Here is a 21,508-nt window from a genome sequence, read left to right as displayed (position 1 = left end):
TCGCCTTCCATGGCCTGAAGTTTGGGGCACTTACCACGGTGCAGCAGAGGGGCCAGAACCACCAGAGGAGAGCCAGGGCTAGGAGCAGGAACAGGATCAGCAGGGCGATGGCCAGGATGGAGCCGTCAGACTGCGGAGGCCAAGAGAGAGGCGGTCAGCAGCGGGATGGGACCATGTGTGGTCTTCCCTCCCCAAACTCCCATCACCGATATGCAGATTTAAGGCTCAGAGAGCAGCACAATTTGCCAAGCAAATGGCTGAAATCCTGCCCATCATTCTGGGGCTCATGGCCCTGCAACACACTCTGTTTAGCCAATTTTCAAGGGAAATGAATTTATCTTTTCAGAGAGGCCTTGTTCTTCTCTTTGAGGAACATTCTGAAGGACCAACTTTATAAGAGACAGAGCAGGCATGAACATGGACTCCCACTGCTCATCTGGCCCTGGAACACTATCCCCTGCCCGGTGACAGCTTCCTCACTGGGTCTGATGTCCCAGTCTCTGCCTGGGCTGACTCAGGACCGTTGTACTCTGAATTCAGCCTGCTCCCCCGGACCCATTCACATAAGTGCATGTAACAGATTCATAAAGCTGTCGATGGAAAGTCTATAGCCTGCTGATGGGATGGGAAAAGCCTTGTAGGGTCTGTGAATCCAGGGGGTAGGGGCAGAGCAACTGCTGCTGAACCTGGGAGGCGAGGGGCTACAGTCAGATCAAGTGGCTATGTGGGAATGAGGGAGGGAGGAAGGCATCCAAGACCAGTTTTATCCACTTCAAAATGTGGCGAGGCCAGTCTTAGACACAGTTTCTGTGGACTGAGATGGCTTTTAGCAAACAGAGGCCCCACTTGGTATCACCATTCTGAGTTGCTGGTTCAAGGAAGCCGCTTGGGAACACGGGTCTAAGTCCCCTCCACCCTGCCTCCCTACAGCTACTGGCAGTGCAAATCAGCAAAACTTTCTAGGAGACAGGGGGCAAATTGTGATAGGTATCAAAAGCTTCCTTCTGCATAGAAGTGGTTATTCCATTTTTAGTCTAAGAAAATAATCAGATATGTTTGTACAGATAATAACAATGAAAACATACATGGTTAACAATTAGGGAAAGTTAAATAATGCATTGCAGAATTACTATGCAATCGGTTACTATGTAGACATTATATTGTCAAATAATTTTATTTATTCATATTTTTTGTGACAGGGTCTCACTCTGTCACTTGGGTTGGAGTGTAGTGGTGTGATCATAGCTCACTGCAGCCTTGAACTCCTGGGCTCAAGGGATCCACCCATCTCAGCCTCCTGAGTAGCTGAGACTGCAGCAGGTGCACGTGACCATGCCGGGCTAATTATTTGTTTTGTTTTTTGTAGAGATGGAGTCTCACTTTGTTGTCCAGGCTTTTCTGGAACTCCTGGGCTCATGTGATTCTTCTGCCTTGGCTTCCCCCTGTGCTGGGTCTATAGGTGCGAGCTATTGTGCCCGGCCATATTGTCAAATAATATTTAAATGATATTTAAATAAGATGACAAAACACTCCTGGTATAATGAGTAGATTTATGTATATGTATGTCGAAAGTGAGAGAGACAGAAAGACTGTCTGATATTTACTAATTTTTAAAATTTATATTTACTAAATTATTAATAGTAATTTTACTGGTAGTGGGTTTATGGTAATTTTCCTTTTAAATTTCTTTCTTTCATAATGAGAAAATAAACTACTGAAGTTTTCTTTAAAAAAATCTGTATTTGGGGGCTTCTCACTTTGGTGTTAGAGCTCACTGGGACCAGGGATTCTTATCCAGGGGCAGGGGATCTATGGGGTACCCATGTGGGCTCAGTGGATAGACACTGTGACCCTCCTGAAATGATACCTGTGATGTTTAGTGCAAGTGTCTTCGGGGGAGACCGTTCACAGCACTATCAGATTCTCAAAGCTGCTCCCTCTCTTCCATTACAGGGAAGGGAGGCTGGGTGGTCTGTCCAGGGTAACGCAGCAGGTGAATAGGAGAGCTGGGACGTGGCTCGCTCCCACTCTGAGTGCTCAGCAGGGGCTTCTGGAAGCTGTTTAAAGGCAGCTCTTACTTGTTGAAACTCCCTGGAATGTCTTTGACCAAAAAGCCAGGGAACTAAACACCTCTGGTCCCTAGCCAGGGCTTGGGAATGCCAGACTGCCCCCAGGGGAGCTGCAGCCTCACAAATGCAGGTGCAGGGCTGGGCAGCCCAGGGGTAGCTGGGGGAGGGAAGAGAGCGCAGGGGCCAGACAATGGACAAGCCATGGCAGAGGGGACGCTCTGGGCTGCAACATTTATACACGGGTGATGGCAGAGAGCGATGGGCTCAGTAGTGACAGAATGAAATTACATGTGTTTTCCAAACTTAGGGCTGGCCAAGGACAACCCTCTTAATCTCTCAGTCTCTACAGCCCACATTCATAACAGGAAGATAATAAACCTCACTTGCCTCACTGCATTGACATGGGGATAAAATGATGTAAGCTATCTTATCAAACACTGAGCTGGAACTCACTCTCCCTTTAGTTCTCCAGGGTAAAAACATGGTGAGCATTTCAGATCATAAATCTATCTGCATCTGGAATAATAAGTGGTTCTGGTCAGTGAGAGGCTTACAAAACAGCAGTACTTCAATAAAGTCTACAGACTATATTTATTCACATTATACACAATTTCCCCTCTCCCTGGTTTTCTTTTTTCACTTTAGGTGGATGAACTAAAGCAGAAGGGCTGATATATTTTGGGGGAATTTTTTCACTTCCTTCTAGAAGAAAGTTTTCCATGAAGTAGCAAGAGTGAAGGACTTGGTGCAGAATGGGAGAGAGGAGGCTTCCACATTGGGAGATTTCCTGGCTTTGGATAAAGTGATGACTGGCTTTTCTCCAGCCAAGCTTGGTGCCCCTAATGAGGAACAAACTGTCCCCCTAATGAGGCCCAGTTCCCTTGGCTGTGGTGGAGGAAGACAGCCAGGGGGCTCAGGAAGGGGAGAGGTGCAGGAAAGGGGTTCCTGGTGGGTGGAAATGCATGGGGCAGACACTCCTTGAGGAACTTTATCCTCCTCTGGAGATAGCTCTGGGATAAAGCCCCCAAATGTACTGTCTAGTTTTTTTTGTTTCTGTTTTTTTTGAGACGGAGTCTGGCACTGTCGCCCAGGCTGGAGTGCAGTGGCGCAATCTCGGCTCACTGCAAGCTCCGCCTCCCAGGTTCACGCCATTCTCCTGCCTCAGCCTCCCGAGTAGTTGGGACTACAGGCGACCACCACCATGCCCGGCTAATTATTTTGTATTTTTAGTAGAAAAGAGGTTTCACAGTTTTAGCCAGGATGGTCTTGATCTCCTGACCTTGTGATCCGCCCGCCTTGGCCTCCCAAAGTGCTGGGATTACAGGTGTGAGCCACCGCGCCCAGCCATGTACTGTCTGTTTTTTGAGATCTTCCAGAAACCACTGGATATCCAGTTCAAAAGAAGGAAAGGCATGACTTTTTGATAAACTTAGAGCTAAAGCTGATGTTTTAAAAGGAAATAACATGTACATGCAACCTCAGAGGTTCATTCATTTATTCATTCAGCAAACATTTATTGAGGGTCTATTCTTTCCCCATTAAGCAGAAGCAGGAAATACAGGATTGATTGGCTAGTCAAGATGCTCGTGTTCCACTGGCTAATGGGGCCGGGGCATTCAATATAAACAATTAACCACATGCAGCGTTCTATGCGTTACTCAAGAGCTGTACATCCTGCACCTTTTGTGTCAGGTAGTGAACAAAATAGGCAGTCTTTATTTTTAAAGAGCTTACATTTTGGTTGAATAAGAATAATGATAATGACGATAATAACATTGTTGCTAGCACAGTGAACATTCACTGAGCATTTACTATGTGCCAAGCAGGGTTCTACGTACTAACATGCTTTCCTTATGCTAACTCATTTAATTCTCATTAACAATCTTGTGAATTCAATAATAATGTCTTTCTCATCTCACTAAAAATACCAAGGCAGGGAGAGATGGAGAAACTTGCTGATGGCCACGTGGAGAAGCCAAAATTTAAACGTGGGCAGTTTGGTTCCATAGCTCACAGCAGACTAGCCAGCTATTGTTCTTAGCAAGTAGCCAAGTACTGAAGAGTCGAGTGTCTGGGAACTAGCACTTCACTGAGGAGGTGACACTCCGCAGAGCAGGGCCAAGGAGGTGTCAGCATTCCTGCACAAAAAGGCAAGCACAAATGCCTGGGGTGGGGCAGGGGCAGTGAAGGTCCACGTGCTGGGAGCACAGCATGAGTGCGGGTGGAAAGGCAGTGGGGTCCCCACTGTGGGAGGACACACAAGCCAGGCTGAGGAGTGTGGCTTCCATCCTGAGCCCAGGGGAACCCTTAGTGGCTTTAACCCGGTGACACTGGGGCATCGTGATCAGATTTGCTTCTTGGAAAGCAAATGCTGTGGACACTGGAGAGTATGGACTGGAGGAGGGAAAGATTCAGAATAGAAGGCCCAGGTGTAGGACAGCTGCAGTTCTGCCCAATTCTTCTGGGCAGTGTCATTTCCCGAGGTCACTCTTGAAATGCTTGCATTTTGACGGCTGTGTTCAGTGCTAACTTACTTAACAACAGCTAACCACTGTGCTCAGTGCTATCTATGCATTCTCTCATTTAATTCAGTGAGCCTCGGTAAAACAGCCTTGTAGGAACCATTACCCCCTTTTGCAGATAAGGAAAACTGAGACTCAGTGAAGATACGTAACTCACTCAAGACCTCCACATACCACCTATGGACATACTTATTTTTATATGTGCACAATGTTAATGTTACAAAACTGGGATTTGAATCCATGTGGTCTAATTTTAGAACCTTGACACCCCCTCCCACACTTAACCATTACACTATAACTTCAGATTTATAACAATTTAGTTAAGAAATATCTGTACTTTAAAGACTAAACTTTAAGCAGATGCAACAGAAGTTGAGACCATGTTTACAGTTGTTCCTTCCGCTTTGATAGAAGCAGTTCATTCACATGACCCAGCGTGGATGTGCACACAGCATGGGTGAATGTGGACTTCAGAGGAAAGTCAGAGAGGGAGGGGGACCACGGTAGAGGCTGCCTTCTCTTCAGATTCTTGGCTTGGAGTTTTAATCAATTACCTTGTGAAGAGGGACTGACAGCTAATGCGAGAAAGGCTCTAGTTACCTGTTGAATGTATATCGATATTAGAATAGAAATAGATGCACATCTGTATTGTTTAGTAAATAGTATTTGCTTCATTCGCAAAATAGTTCGGTTATGCTAAACCAGTCCTTTTCCATCTTTACCACGTCCCAAGATGAAGACACCCGGGTGCTAAGGAGCAGGCTCTGCCGGTGGCTGGGAGGCACGTGGAGTGCAGCAGAGCTCACACGGCATAGCCTGACCCCACACAGCCTGGCTCCGCTCTGCACTGTTTTACTCTGGGGCAGACTGCCTCGACTCCTTCGGCTCTGGCCTCCATGCTGCCCTCCTGTGCCCCTGGTTAACTGTCTGTTGGCATACTCTGTGCTAACCGCCACCTGCTCCCAAGATCTCCTTCCTGGATTGGACCCCAGGAGGGTTGGGACCCCTGCTCACAGCCTAACTCAGGACTGGTGTGTGAGCTTGGTCTCTGTTCTCCCTCTTCACCAGGGAAAGGGTGGCCAGGACAGGTGAGACCTTAGGGCCACATAGACACCACTCTGGAACTAAGTGAGACCATTTGGGCCAGAGGTGCCCCTTGCGGAGTTGTGCCTGCCCAGGCCTCATCTCAGATGAGAGCTGGCAGGGCGCAAGGCTGCTCTCAGAACGGGTGCTCCCCGACCCACACGTTTAGATCCATTCTCCGTGATCCATCTGAGAGTCCGCATTGGGCAGGGGGAGTCTGGAGTGGGGACCTGCATGGACCTGACTTTATGACACAGATGAGAGCGGAAGCTGACCTGTCCAGCCCAGCAGACTCTCAGTGTTTGCTGCCCCTGGCAGTGCCACCTGCCCTTACCAGGCAGCCCCTGCATGTAGTTCACCACAAACCTTCGAAAAAGATTCCAGAGGGGGAGAAACAGCAAACAGCCACACATGGAGTCTTACCAATGTTATTTTCTCAACAGCCTAAGTATGAACACAAGTCCAATTCTTATTTTATAAAAAAAAAAAAATGGAAATAAAGTTTAAAAAATCAACATGGCTTTTAATTTTAACAATTTTAACAGCAAGTGGTGGGGGGAGTTCTCAGATGAGCAACTGGAGCTGGAAGCACTTCTGTGGTCAAGCAGGCAGCCCATGGGGGTGCACCTTCCTATTGGAGGATCATCCATTTTCTTCAATGGAATATTTTTAAGCCTCGTCAAATGCTCACACAGAGGCCCACTATTAAGGAGGCAGACAGGCAATATTAAATATGAAGGCGGGACAAGCTCAGCCCCGCTCCTTCCTTTGGGCATGTGTCATTAGGGATGACATTCTCTGAAGGCTGCCCGGCTTAAATGGCCAAATCCCTGCATCACGGCTTTCTTTAATTCCCTCTACTCCCAACTCACAAAATGAGGACCTCTCTTTTAAGACGACAAGGCATTGTTCTCAAAGGTATACGTTTGGAACTTCAATAATGAAAGCATCTCTTGCTTGGCAGGTGGAATGTAGGCAATTTTGGATTTTTAATGCCTGGCATGGGGCGGGAGTGAAAGATCTTGCCAGGGCTTGTTTGCTGTATAATGGGAGACAACCAGGCTTCTGGACGATACAGCAGCAAACACTGCTGCTCCTTTCTGTTTTGTTTTGTGGGAAAGGGAGGAGGACAGAATGGAGAGGGATTAGTGGGAGACTGGGGGAAGTTCAACATAAAGAAACTGTGAAATCCTCCAGCTCAAAGTTGGGCCTGCGCCAGGATTCTGCCTGATGCCCACCGCGTGGGGTGACTATGGAGCTGATGAAGTGCCTCCAGTGAGGCCTTGAAAACTATGTTGGTTAAGGAGGGAATGTTTCCTGCCCCTCCTAAAGTTTCTTTCCATGTTGGGGCACTCAGTGTGCGTAACTCCAGGCCTCTCTCTGCCCTGCACTCGTTCAGTAAATGAGCAAAGTGTAAACGGATCATGTTTGGCTCCTCTCTCCCCGTTTTTGGGAGTGTGCTGCCTGGAGGGAGCAGGCGGTATTCTCTGCTATTCCATGCAAGCCGGTGTTGTGGGGCCTGACGCAATTTTGTGGAGGCTCTTTAAGAAAGAGAACATAAAAATACAAATGCAAAATTATAAGGGCCGCTCCCCTGGCCTTAGAAGGGCCTAGCAGGGACCCATACAAGTGAGGGTCCCTAAAGCTTAAGTGAATCAGCCCCCCATAACTCTGCCTCTGGCTGTGCACCTTCCCTGGACAGGCCCCCTGCCTGCAATCAGACTGGTAAATCTATTTAACTCTGGGCTTCAGTTTCCAGCCTGTTTGCTGCCACACTCAGCCAAAATCTCCAACTCACAGTAATGCTGTGCTGAGGTTTTCATGTATCATTTTTTGGCCTAATTTTTCAGTTTATTCACAATCAAGGCAGGAAAGAGGCACGCTTTATTGCCCTCACCACAGTGACTCCAATATCTCCTATTTTAACTAACCCCAGGATAGGTCCCGGTAACTAAAACAGTTATATTTCTACAACAACAGTATGATCAATTTCTGAAGGAAGAGGTTATCAGAAGCCTCTGGTGGCTGGTGGGTTTGCTGTAGTTCTACAGTCTTTGCTAGGTTGTGCAGATTCTTAGTAGCAACACCGCATCACTGAAGCCACTGAAGATACTTGGATGCTTTCACACGGTTAGACTATCTTGTAAACATTTAACATGAAAGAATGAATTAGTAGGTTGATTCTGCCACATTGAAGAGATATGAGCCAATCTCTGCCAGAAATATGACAGGAAAATAGCTGAGGACCCATTAGAGCTTCTTGAGAGCCGGCAAAGGTCTTTCTCTGGATTCTCCCCTCCACGGGGCACCTGGGGATGCAGGTGATGATGTGAGGCTCCCCAGAGGCCCGCCCTCCACTCCCTCTCCCCCTTTCTCTGGTACAGAGTGAGGGTGCCTACAAAGTACTTTAAAGTGCCTTCAAGGCAAAGAGACCCTTTAGCGGGGGCAGCTCTGTTCCACTAACCTTGTGGCTTCAATGGCAATCTGCTTGTTCTAATTACAAAGACAATCCTGGTGAGAGGGAGACAGCAGAGATCAAGGAACTATGTCCGCTTCACTCTGCTCCAAGGGGAGACCCTGAGGGCAGCGTGAGAGGCGCATCAGCCACTGGGCAGAGGGAGGCTGCAGGCTGGAGGCCTCTGCACACCTGCCGCTGTCCCTCTGTGAGCACCAGGAAGGGGTTCACAGGACTGGCGCCTCGGAGGCATCACATTCCAGTGCTCTGAGTGGAATTTAGAACCATCCCAAGCAGCTGGTCTGAGCTGTTTCCTGCCCAGATAAAACTGGCAAAGCATGGGCAAGTTTTATTTTGAAAGATGAAATTTAAGCCATTCTATTACTGCTGAGCAGTTCTAGATGGGCAAGCCTAGAGATCAAAATTCTCTCTCTTTCAGAGCTTATATATTCTGTTATTTCTGGTAGGCACCTTAGGGATGATCTAACTCCTCCGCCCACTCTGCCCTACATGTTTTTGAAATTCTATTCCTCTGGCATCTATGACTCTCCCGGTCTCCCTCTTATCTCTGACCATTCCTTTCCACTTTCCTCATGGGCTTCTTCTTGTACTTAACCCTTTACATGTCAGCATGCCCTAGGAAGTCATCTTTTTTCTCCTCTTTATACATTGTGGAGCTATATACACCATTTTGTTATTTTTAAATGTACAATTCAGTGGCATTAAGCACATTTATGATATTGTGCGACTGATGGATCCATTCTTGTCCATGGCTGGTTTTCTTTCTAAAACTCTCCATGGATTGTCTCATTTCCTCCCATAGTTTAAACTCGCATTTAGATAGGGATGACTTAAATCATCATCTCTAGCCTAGATCTCTCCTCATGCTTCAGGGTCATATTTAGGACCATTCAATTGTCCAGTAGGTCCTATTGATATGTCAAACTCAACTGTTCACACTGAACTCACTGTTTTCCTCTTCAAAGCTATATGATTTCCTCCTCATGGCACTATTTATCAGCCCAAGTTGGAAACTTGGAAGTCAACCCCAGGTGCCTTTTCCTCCCTCTCTTTCTTCTCCAATATAACACCTGCCATCAGTATATCCTGATCCTCTGATCTAAATGCTTCTCAAATCTTCCCCTGTCTACTTCATCTCCAATATCATTGATCAGGCTTAGGATCTCATTCTTTCTTTCCTGGACTATTGCAGCGATCTCTTTATTGGTTGCTCCACCACCGCTATTACTGCCAGGAATTCCATCTTCTACACTGCAGTTGGAACCATTTATGGCTCTAAACCCTAAAATGATATTCTGATAGATTTGCCTGCCCATGAACTTTTTAATAGCTCATCATTGCCCACAGAGTTCTTAACATTTGAGAATTTTGTGGAAGTGATACATCCCTTTCCTCATGAAAGTACACATTCACATTTATGCACAGGCTCACACATTTTTTATTACTATTTTAGGGGGTCCATGATATCCCTGGAATCTATTTCTGGACTGCTAGGTACAAGGCTTTGAGTCTTTAGCCCATACAAGCCCTCTCTTATCTCTCCAGCACCTCCCCCTCCCTCCTCCCTCCTCCATCCTTACACTTTGCGGTTTGACAGAACTAAATGGCATTAGCTTCCCATACATACCCCACTCTTCTGTCATGGTCTTCTCCCTGAGACACTCTTTCTAACTATCATTGCTTGGCTATCTGTTATTCATCTTTCAAGTCTTGGCTCAGGCACCACCTGATTTATTCATACCTAACATATTTATTGAACACCTACCATGTGCTAGGCCCTCTCCAAGTACTGGAGAACAAGAGCATAAAATGGATACAGTTTTGCCAATCATGGACCTTGTCATTGAGTGGGAAACAGAGACCAGTAAATACCAGCACTGAACTCTGCGTTTGTGCTCTTTTTTAATCCTAATCATAGCTCTATCTTATCATCTACTCCATTTTATAACAATTATATTATTATGTTCTTGTCTCTGCCACTGAACTAGAAGCCCCTAGAAGACACATATCTGCTTTACTCATATTTGTACCTGTGAGACATAGTACAGTGTTTCAAATACAAATTGCCACTAAATGCCATTCAAGTGTTTATTAGAATGAGGGGAATGAGGATTTAGCAGGCTGATGCCGTCTATAGTTAGCGGGTAGCAGGGATGGTGCTGGAGCCTGTTTCCTGTGGCTGCTCAATTCCCCCCATGGTCTCATTCCTGTTAATGGTGGCATCAACCTCATTGCAAAGAGCTTGGGCCTTGGAGGCAGGAAAAGATGATCCAAAGCCTAAACTTCTAATTACTAATATGTGGGCTTTGAGTAAGTTACACAACCTCTTTAAGCCTTCCTTTTTTTTTTCTTTTTTATGATGTCAAGTTATTTATACTGTTAGTAGTTAAAGACATACACTAAAACTACTCCAAGAATGGAACAAATATGTGGACTTGTAAAATTATTTTTAAGACTGACGACATAGGGGACTTCCCTGGTTCTCATAACCCAGCATCTATTTTGGGGTATCAATGGAGCCTGGAGGCAGTGGGAGAAAACAGACTTCATAGGGCAGATGCTGCTGGGACCAGGCAAAAAGCCTTCACACCCTAAAGTCCTCACTGTCATATACCAGCCCATTGCAAAGTATCATTCATTCATGACAGATGGATGACATGAAAGTCAATATACACAGTTAACCCATTTTGACACATTCATTCTTCAGCATTTTTTTAAATACAATTCATCTTAAATTATATTAAGACATAAAACAGACCTGCTTTTGCACATCCATTACTGATATGTCTCCCAGGGTCAGGCAGAAGAAAACAGAATGACTGTCACACAATTGCTAATTGTCGAGACCCGAGACAGACTCACCCACGAGTACTCCTGCACACCAGGTACTGCTTGTTGACTTGCGCACACTGGACTCAAAGACTTTTGAAAACTGCTCTTGCCCCTGAAACCTAAAACTCCACTGCCTGTCCTTCAGAATCATTGTAAATCTTTCCAATGATGGACGGATGAATGTAAGACTTCCTTTTCTTTACGTATGTGAAATTGAGATAATTCCTGCTTCCCAGATTCGTTCTGTGATGACATGAGACAAGGTGTGCAGAGATCTCGGCACATGGCCAGCTTTCAAAAAATGGCCCTTCCCTTTCCATCCTCCCCTTCCTTCTACGTCCAAGCCAGATTCCTGGTGATGTGCTCATGCTTGGCCAACATAAATGAAGTTGATTTCTGTGAACAACCCTGTACTAACTGTGACTAGAGCTATGGTGTTAGTGGGTGGTCCCAGATTACACATTTGAGAAATTCACGCCCTTAAGATTGCCATCCGTGTGTCAAGAAAAGGGAAACCCAAGTGGATTTTCAAATGGTAAATTTAATATCTTTGATCAAAGTTGATCAACCATAAACGAGGGTAACATAATGAAACATTATGATTCATGATTCATTCTGGCCACCTGAGAGGTAATTTGGGCTAGAGATGGCAATTAAATTGATAAGACACTGAAGATAGTAGATTCCTTAACCCAAAGTGGGGCAGTATAGAAAAAGTATTAGGTACCTAAACCTTTGTGAAACTCTTTCTAAAAAGCATGGCTATAACGCAATGAGGCTGTTCATGCAGTGAACATAACTGAACTCCCACATCCAAATGAATCTAATTATCTCCAATCTAGTGGCTTTGGAGGTTGGAGACTACCTCCAGTGATACAGCCATAGACCAAAGCAATTCTGAAACACCTCCCTCGGGACTCTTTCTAAAGTCAGTTTATAGGCCCCCAGAAGAAAATCTTATAATCTCTTAGTCATGCTTTGCTTTTCATGAAGGAGGCTCTGAGCTTGATAATCCATCATTCACCAGAACTGGTTCCTACAGCTTTTGGGGTTTTAGAAATCAAATGATGACGATATTCCCCTAATCCCCTACTGAGAATGTTCAAATACTGTGGCTTTAAAGTTATGACCATTTCAAAGCAGGCGTGCAGAATATATTTGGAATAGTGACAGCGTTGTTGGAGAAAGCATATGGTTTTCCAAAGCAAATCCTTTGAAGGAGCAGAAATCATATGGATGTGTAAATCCCAGTTTGCTATAAATCTTATTACTTTATGCCTTATATGAATAATACCAGAAGGACTGAGATAAGCCATCATTAATATGCAATTAAGGGGAAGATTGATGCCATACTCCTACAAACTCAAGCTTTGAGGCCTTTATCACAGAAGGTGACAAGTACTCTTGCAGTACTCTTGTCACCCTGACCCAGTCATGACATTTCATGTTACTTATGATGGTGAAGGTGATTAAAGTAAATCTTGGATTCATTCAGCACTTTCCTTTCTCTCCATAAAATACATGGAGCTTGTTAATCAAAACCAGTTTTCGGAGAATAATCCAGACAAGATGTAGCTTGTTAGTACTTGGAGTACTTTAGTTCTTGGAAGTGGGGTGCTGAAATAGCATTACAGAGAAGGTACTTAGTAATGTTCCAATATTATGACACTGGAAGAGAAAGGCTGCTGTCTCATTTTCATTTTTTGTTTTATTAAATATAGCGATTTGTTTACTTATCGTTAATGTAGCTATTTATTTAATGTATATGCTCAATTGGTCTGATTGATCATCCCTCATGTATTAGTTGGCATCACCGTTATCTATTATTGGTAAGTAAACATCACCTACAATATACCGTGGGCTGTTGCTTTAGATTACGAACTTGGAAAGGTGAATTTGGGTGGTGCCTCAAAAAGATAGATGCTTACCAGAGCATCTGTCATCTATGATCAACCATCAATCTGTCATCTATGATCAACCAGATGTAACCATGGTGATCAGTTCCTTAAAGCAATGTCATTAAACTGTGTAATAGGGTGTCAAGAAACCAAGAAATTATTTCCCATTGAGTTTCTAATGCATGCTCAACAGTAGGAGGCCTAGAAAGATGGACATCAGTTTCTAACCCCAAAAGAGGTTGTGAGAGTCCAATTACAAAGTCAGGACTGATTCTCAGGGCTTGCCTGGAGAGCAGTACAGGTGAAATACAGTTAAACTCTCAAAGCTGCTGCAATCTGCAGTGCCTGAGCTCAGAGCAGAGGGAGTTAGGAGGCTTGCAGAGGCCACTGAGTCATCCTGGGACAGGTCCAGACAGCACTGGGCTAGGCCTTAAGGCCACAGTGAAATTGGATAGGGGAAAGAAGACAGGGCATTCCAGAAGGAAAATGAAATGTGATCAAAGGCACAGAGTAGGAATGGACATAATTTTATTTAGAGCGAGGATGTATGAAATACAAAATTGCCATTCAACATTTTTATCTGTTAGGGATCAGTACATTCACAAATTTTAAGGCCAGTAGGCAGGGGCTAACTGGGGCTGCCAGGTCAAACTCCATCATAAGGAGCATTTTGTAGATATGTACTTTGGCTGAGTTTGCACCTTCTATATACGATCTCAAGAATCTTGAGCTTTATAGATACCTATAAAGTATTCTAAGTCTGCAAATTTGGGCGATGCAGGTAAAATAAAATTGCCCTTTCATATTTCCTCAGCTTGCAAATGAAACAGTTTTCCTGATGCTGGCTTGTGTTGAAAAGGAACCCAGTAATATTTCAGTTGTCACTTATTCAAGCGCTTTTTATTTTTTAAAAAATGAAACAAAACATGAAGCCCACTGCTTTGGGCCCTGACTAAACTAACATCTGTTCTAGTAGCCACAGTAATGGCAAAGGAATGCTAGTTATGTATTGTTTGTGGCACTGACTCTTCTTTTGAGGAGAAATAAGTTAACTCTCTGCCTTTTGCATTTCCTTGGTGCCCTAATGAATAGGTGAGAAGACGGCTGCTTTGCAAGAGGGAAAGTGTTTATATACCCTCATGGGACCTTGTCATTCTGTAGGGAACAGAGGGAGGAGTTTGACTGCTTTCTGGGAATGCAAACGATATAAATCCTGTCAGTCCCAAATACTATCCTGATTAGAAAATACACGTAAGGACCCTGGGGTGACTTGTAATTTAGTGCAATATGACTGTAAGCTGCCAACCAGGATAACATGATCCTGGTGGGTCACCTCCCATTCTCAGATAACCTAGCTCACTGATTTTGCCAATGTTGGACTATTTAAAGAGTTGACAATTATTTTAGTGTTGGCAGAAAGGAGATCCTCTCAGATTTTCTCTGCTTTTTGGTCCTTTTTCCCAAACTATTAAATCTCTCCTCTTCCTCCTCCTCCCATTTCTCTTTCCCACTGACAACTCCTTCGCCCTCTACCAATTTTGTTTTCTTTTTTCTTTTCTGAGACGGAGTCTTGCTATTGTTGCCTGGGCTGGAGTGCAATGGTGCGATCTTGGCTCATTGCAATCTCCACCTCCCGGGTTCTAGCAATTCTCCTGCCTCATCCTCTTGAGTAGCTGAGATTACAGGTGCCCGCTACCACACCCGGCTAATTTTTGTATTTTTAGTAGATTCGGGGTTTCACCATGTTTGCCAGGCTGGTCTCGAACTCCTGACCTCAGATGATCCACCTGCCTCGGCCTCCCAAAGTGCTGGGATTATAGGTGTGAGCCACTGCGCCTGGCGGTTTTTTTTTTTTTTTTTTTGAGACAGGGTCTTGCTCTCTTGCACAGCATAGGGTGGCACAATCATGGCCCACTGCAGACTTGAATTCCTGGATTCAAGTGATCCTCCCACTTCAGCCTCCTGAGTAGCTGAGACTACATGCACACATGCTACCATGCCCAGCTAATTTTTCTGTTTTTGTAGAGATAGGGTCTCACTGTGTTGCCCAGGCTCCCAATAACTTTTTGGATCCTCTTTCGATTTTGCACTTCTTCCTATAATTGTGCTTCTCTCAAATGGATTCACTGAACCAGAATGCTCAACCCAAACAACTAACTATCTGGAATAGCCTCAATAACCCAGGAGGTGGCATAAGTGGACACACTGGTTTTTCACTAAAGCTTGGGTTCTTAGCCATATACTTTCTCTCAAGTTATTAGAGACTAGGAATCCTTATTTCATATGCAATTATGTAACCTTGGTTTTCTGATATTCAGGTACCCAGAAGCTTAAACTATCAAATTAGAAGTGTAGAGGGGAGAATCTAGATTAGGAAACACAGGTATGATATCAAGAAGTGAGAGACCAGAAAAAGTAGAACCATAAACTTAAAAAAAAAAAAGAAAATGAAAGAAAGAAAGAGAAAGAAAAAGAAAGAAAAGAAAAAAAAGAAAACAACATAGTGATCAGAGACTGCTGTAGGGACAAACAGCTTTGCAAACTGAGAGTTTCACAGTAATTTGGCAAATTTTACTTGGTGATAAAAATGGGGGAGAATAAAATGTACACATTTTACAATACTTTATAGCAACCATTTTGTGTACAAAGCCTTTCTAGGAAGGAGACTTAGGGGTAGGTGAGGGATGAACTCAATTTGCATGTGTTTTCTTGATTAATGATTTTTCTCCAGCACTGCCCAGAACCCATGACAGCATTAACTTCAGCTTATCTTCCCATCCAGATTGACAAGCAAGTACACAGTTCTTTCTATACGCACCTATTTCTCTTTTCACCTCTTCTATGCCCAACTAATAGTTTTCTTTGTTACTTCTCTATTTATCTTGTTTTCTATTCTGTTCTTTCTTGGTTTTGGCCTCCTCTTTTTTGAAAGGGCTTACTCTGTCATTCTTCTCTAATCTCCTGAGTTCTATGCTTGGCTAACTGTCTTAAACTTTTATTCTTTTCTAACATAAACCCTCAAGATGACAAATTACCCTGTAAGGACCACTTTAGCTGCATTCCAAGTTTTGGTTTTGGCATCTTCATAATTGGTCGGCTCTAAGTATTTTCTAATTTACATTATGATATTACTTTGACTCATAAATGCTTTGGGTGTATGTCTGAAATTTCAAAATATATGAGGTTTCCAAAATTCATTGGTAACTTGATTGGCTATTGATTTCAATTGTTTTTTATTTGGTACCAGAATATGATCTATATGTCATTTTTATAAATTTGTTGAGACTTGGCTTATGGTACATGACTGCTTTTTTTAAAGTGTAAGAGTGTACTTTGTACTTAAAAAAGAATAGATATTCTCTGTTGGATGCAGATTTCCCATATACAGTAAGCCATTCTCCAAAGGGGAAAGGCTAGAGTTCTTATTTTCCACTGTGAATGGGGATGGGCAGTGGAAAATAAGTGACTGATCAGTTTCATTCAGGACATATTTCATTATCTTTACTTTTGGCACAGTACAGACTGATAGAAAATATTTCTTTGCATTTCAGATGTATCTGTGGTAGGATGTCTTATTATTTTATGAGCTATTAGGGAAAACACTGCCCATTATATCATGATATATTATTATGATCTGAAACATCTCAATTTTAGAGATGTTAAAATGTGGAAAGAAAAGTGTGTCTTAGATTTGATGAAGTATGATATTTTTGTCATTAGTCTTATAGTTGCATAACTCTTCATGTTATGCAACCAAAAAATTTTGGACCCTATTTTGAACGTTATGCTGGGACTTTATCATGTGTCCACTAGATAATATTTAATTAAATTCTTTGAATCATTTATATTTTATTAATTCTTTTGACTGCTTGATCTATTAATTACTGAGAGCATTGTATAGAAACCTCCTCCTGTGATGGTGGATTTATCCATTTCTCTTTGCAATTCTATCAATTTTTGCTTTATATATGGTGAGGATACGTCATGAAGTGCAGATCAGAATTATGACAACTTCTAGGTTAACTGTTCCTTTTAACATTACGTAACGGTCCTCTTTATACCAATAATTTTTTGCCAATAGGTTTTTTTTTATTAAATATTAATATAGCTATACTAGCTTTCTTTTGGTATTTGACTGATAAAACTTTTCACATGCTTTTATTTTCAATCTTTCTGCGTCCTTATGTTTTATTGAATATATGTTTTATTGTAAATCATACATAGCTGGATATTTTAAAAACACAATCTGTCAATCTGTGTTTTTAAACTGCTGAGTTTGGTCCATTATATTTATTTTGCTTATGGATTATTTTGATTTAACTTTTAGTTCTACCATCTATTTGCTTATCTCAGTGTTTTCTAAACTATAGATTCAGAAAAATATTTTTTTTTTCTCAATTACTCTCAAAACAAGGAAATTTCAAACTTAGGGAAAACATTCTTTAAAATACTCAGATATAAAAATATTGAAAGTCAATTGCTCAAACATCCAAGAAAAACAAATCAGCAAGAATCATCCAAAGCATATTTTAAAAGATATTTTTATATATAACAAGGGTTACAAGGGTTGTCAAAATAGAGATGTTGGCAAACTACTTTTATTTCAGTTCATAAACAATATTTGAGATCTGAGTTCTGCATTCTGATATTCCTGTGGTCTTTTACCATCTCCGATGATCGTATGTAAAACCACAAGCCATCTTGTTAAAATAATAATAATGATAGTAATTATAATAATAAAAATACTGGGACATTGTAAAAAAAATACCTTGAATTATGGATGGCTCTATGGAGACTGGCTAATAAATAGAGGAGACTGATTTGTGACTAATGTGTTGTTTGTAAATTACAGGGTGTGTTTTGAGATTACTTGAAAACAGATTATTCTCAGGAGTTTGAAGTACTCTGGTCTGACATATGATCCCACTTGTATTAGGTGGAGGTTGGCCAATCTGAACTGCATTAAGAGAGGTTGTCTCCAGTATCACCAACAAAGCTCTCTTAGATTGATTTTCAACATGTGGGAACCAAACTTATTTGTGATACTGTATAGGACTGATAGTATTTAGTTTACTCCTTTCCTAACATACTTTTAGGTCTACAGTCACAGCCTCTCAGCAGCAGCAGGAGTCTGAAAGCTTTTCTACTCCAATCCCCCCTCTGAGGTATGAATGGTGGTTACATAATTCTGCCAAGTTGTCCTGCTGCCTGTGCTTGACTGCATAATAGGGAGCTCATTCCCACCCAATGCAGCTAATTACAAAGGTCTTTTAAAAAACTGAGCCAGAAACTGCTTCTTTGAGCCTGTTCTACCCCTTGGATCTATACAACAAATAATCTGTAGAATAGGGCTCTACAGGTATAGCTGCACGTGTTTCAGAACAGCCCTTTGAATGTTGTCTCTATGCTAAGTATGCCCCAGGCTAAAGAGCCCCAATTCTATATTCTACATAACATACCATATTTGGCAGTGTTTCTCATACACTCAGTTTATCTGTGTTCTCCCTTGGAGTGTCCTTGGTACTGAACACAATATTCGAATGGAGATTTTAACTTCACCAAGTTGAGAGGTCCCATCACCTCCTTAGTTTCACATACTATACTTCTGCTAATTCAACCAGAAGTCAAAGTCTTTGGAAACCATCTCACTGTACAAATTCACATAGAGACCACAACATCAGTGCAAGAAAACTAAGATTGGGCATCTACTGTGTGTCAGGTCCCATGCCAGCTCTTCTCAGTACATTATCTCAGTCTAAAGTCATACATCCTGTAAGTAGCAGAACCATGATTTTAGCCACACTGATCTGATCCCAAAGCCCACTTTTCCTCTCTAAGTCTTTCCTCTGTGTTTTGCTAAGCCACATATTTCAAAGGACCTATCACCTGTAATTACAGAAATAACAAAGTGTGTCAGTTGCAGTTCTTTTTCAAGGGCTGAGTATGAGGCTCTCATGATTCACTTGTAGCCCCAGTGCTGTGGATTGGTCACTCTTGGTACTAAATTCCTTTAGCCCAAATAATGGAAAAGTAAACTAGAGACTACTCCTTTTCCAGATGACCAAATTCACAGATCAGTGGCATCCAAATTAATGCCATTTTGTTATCATTAATATACTTAAAGCATACACATGCCAAATTAATCCTCCTAAAATAATGCACTGTGCTTCCCTCAAATGGCTTCCCATTGCCCAAACTCCATATTCCGTCATTCAAACCCTCTTCAAGGTGAGTCTCTTATCTCCCTTCCGGTTTAGTCTTGCCTCACTCTTCCAGGTTATGTGACACTGAATGAGTAAGAAGCAGTGAGTGTGGGAGAGTTGGACAGGAAGTGGAATAATGTTGTTGGGGCTAAGGAACCTACAGGGGAAAGTCAGTTAGTGAGTCCTGATTCTGTCCTCTGCAACTGCTTGTTTGGAAGGGTCTTCTTTTCTTCAGAGATTGTTTCCTGGTATTGAGAAACAGTTTGGGGAGAGTCTTGTTGGGGAAAATACACTCATGGGATAGAGTTTTGGGACTGAGCTAATCATGAGCTGCCTACTTGTTATACCTGAATTTCTGAATAATCTGTCCAGCTTCACTTTGCAGAAGGGGTAAAAAGCCTTCTTGGGTAACTGGGAAGTAACTCACCAGGCCCACAAAGTAGACACTCCTCAGAGCATGCCATGTTTGTGTCCACTGACTTACCTAAAGGCTCATGAGTCTTTGGAACAGATAGGGAAATTCGGGATACCTGTGTGATATTTGCTTTTATACCCCAAATTGTATAATATTTACCTCCTTGAGTAATATATCCTGCCTTGGCAACTGTATTGTAAGCCTCTGGAGGGCAAGGACTGGCTACTCTTCTTTGAGTCCCTAACACTTTGCCCAGGGTATAGATTTAAAACACGTTGGTCCTGATTGTTATGATATCATTGACTCCATTTGCCACCAGCAACCTCCTCCCTATCCCTCTTTCCTTAATAAAGAGGCCCACATGCATACAGCACTGGAATGAATTGTCTATCCCAAAGACAGCTACCTACTTTGATTGATGGACTGTTTGCTGAACTTGGAAAAGAAATAGAAGAAAAAATGTCTCTGATTTTTACTTTCTCTGAAGAGTATGCAATAATTTTTTATTATGTTGGAAGGTGAGATTGCCACTCAGCACAGGCTACTGGATTCACTCCCTACCAGGCTGGTGAAATTCAAGAGATTTTGGCAAAGCCAGCCATGCCAGCTGTCTGTTTACCTAGAGAGTCATAATGACTACAAAAACAGGCTGGATTTGTACTCTCTCGTTGCTTTAAAGCAACTGGTAATGGAATTGAACTGACTTAGAAAACAGACCCCTGGAAATTGCCTCCAAAAACAGTGGTGGGGGGTGGTCACTGCCCTCCTCTGCTGTCTTTTACCTGCAGCCACTGTGGCCTCCACCTCTGGGCTCCAGCACATCCCCTTCTGAGCCAGTCCTCACCAAAGCAGACTGTGCACCCACAGCCCCAGCTGGCAGCATCCAGAATAGCTGAACTGCTGTAATCTAAGTTTCTGGTATTCCAGGGTGAGCTCAGGCCATGCCAATGTTCCCTGGGTCACAGCTTTTCTGGAGTGATCTTGAGGCTGTCAGTCTCTATGGTTCCGCTTGGCTTCCAGCCTTGCGCTGCAGACCCTCACAGACTAGAGGCCTGCCCAGAATCTTGATCCAGTTAGTGGGCTATTTCTACACCCTTCCACCAAGTCTGCATCCCAGGCAGGGGTCTGCTCCTACTGGCGCTGGTGCTTTTATGATGATATCTTTGACTATTGCCCTTCCTGGGAATGCTGGTTACAGTTTCTCACCTGGCAGATTTTTTTCCCCTGTTAAATTATGCTCAAGTTTCTTAGATATGGAGATTGAATTGCTGGCCATCCTTTTTTTTTTTTTTTTTTTTTTTTTTTTTTTTTTTTTTTTTGAGACAGAGTCTCACTCTGTCACCCAGGCTGGAGTGCAGTGGCGTAATCTCGGCTCACTGCAAGCTCCGTCTCCCAGGTTCACGCCATTCTCCTGCCTCAGCCTCCTGAATAGCTGGGACTACAGGCGCCCGTCACCACACCTGGCTAATTTTTTGTATTTTTAGAGACGGAGTTTCACTGTGTTAGCCAGGATGGTCTTGATCTCCTGACCTCGTGATCCACCTGCCTCGGCCTCCCAAAGTGCTGGGATTACAGGCATGAGCCACCGCGCCTGCTGGCCATCCTTTTCTGAAGTCTACCTCCCAACCAACTCAGAGCCCCCTGTTCTGATTCTACCTCCTTCTGGCTCCTTTTCTTTCCTGCCAGCAGGTGCCACCATGGTACCAGTATATGACCCTTGCTTGGGTTCATTCATTTATTCACTCAACCATCATTATTTGCTGAGTAATGAGTATGTGCAGACATTGTGCCAGGTGCTGGGTTGTGACGGTGAACAAGGTGGTCTGTTTTGCCTCAAGAAACATAGGGGCAATACTATGCCTGAGAGACTACTGCTCTTTCCAACGTCCGTGTTTTCTTTATGACAATTCTCCAGTTGTTTCCAAAGCTATAAACTACCTCTATATGGCAGCCTGAGGCCTGCCTTCCTGTGAAACAAAGGTAGCCATGAAGTGGTGAAAATAACCCGGA

At 43.1% G+C, this 21,508-nt stretch overlaps 1 protein-coding gene across 3 annotated transcripts in view; it reads right to left on the bottom strand.

Moving 5' to 3' along the window:
* The window catches only part of ANTXR1 (ANTXR cell adhesion molecule 1), a 266,535-nt gene that overhangs the window by 125,881 nt on the left and 119,146 nt on the right, over window positions 1–21,508 (bottom strand). For all 3 annotated transcript variants that reach the window (XM_007970383.3, XM_007970382.3, XM_007970384.3), the window contains exon 13: window positions 35–130. In XM_007970383.3, the coding sequence (XP_007968574.3) occupies window positions 35–130 (96 nt within the window). The remainder of the gene's footprint in view (window positions 1–34; window positions 131–21,508) is intronic.

This window comes from Chlorocebus sabaeus, chromosome 14, assembly GCF_047675955.1.
Source record: "Chlorocebus sabaeus isolate Y175 chromosome 14, mChlSab1.0.hap1, whole genome shotgun sequence".
Taxonomy (NCBI): Eukaryota; Metazoa; Chordata; class Mammalia; order Primates; family Cercopithecidae; genus Chlorocebus; species Chlorocebus sabaeus.
This window is presented reverse-complemented; position numbering and strand designations above follow the sequence as displayed.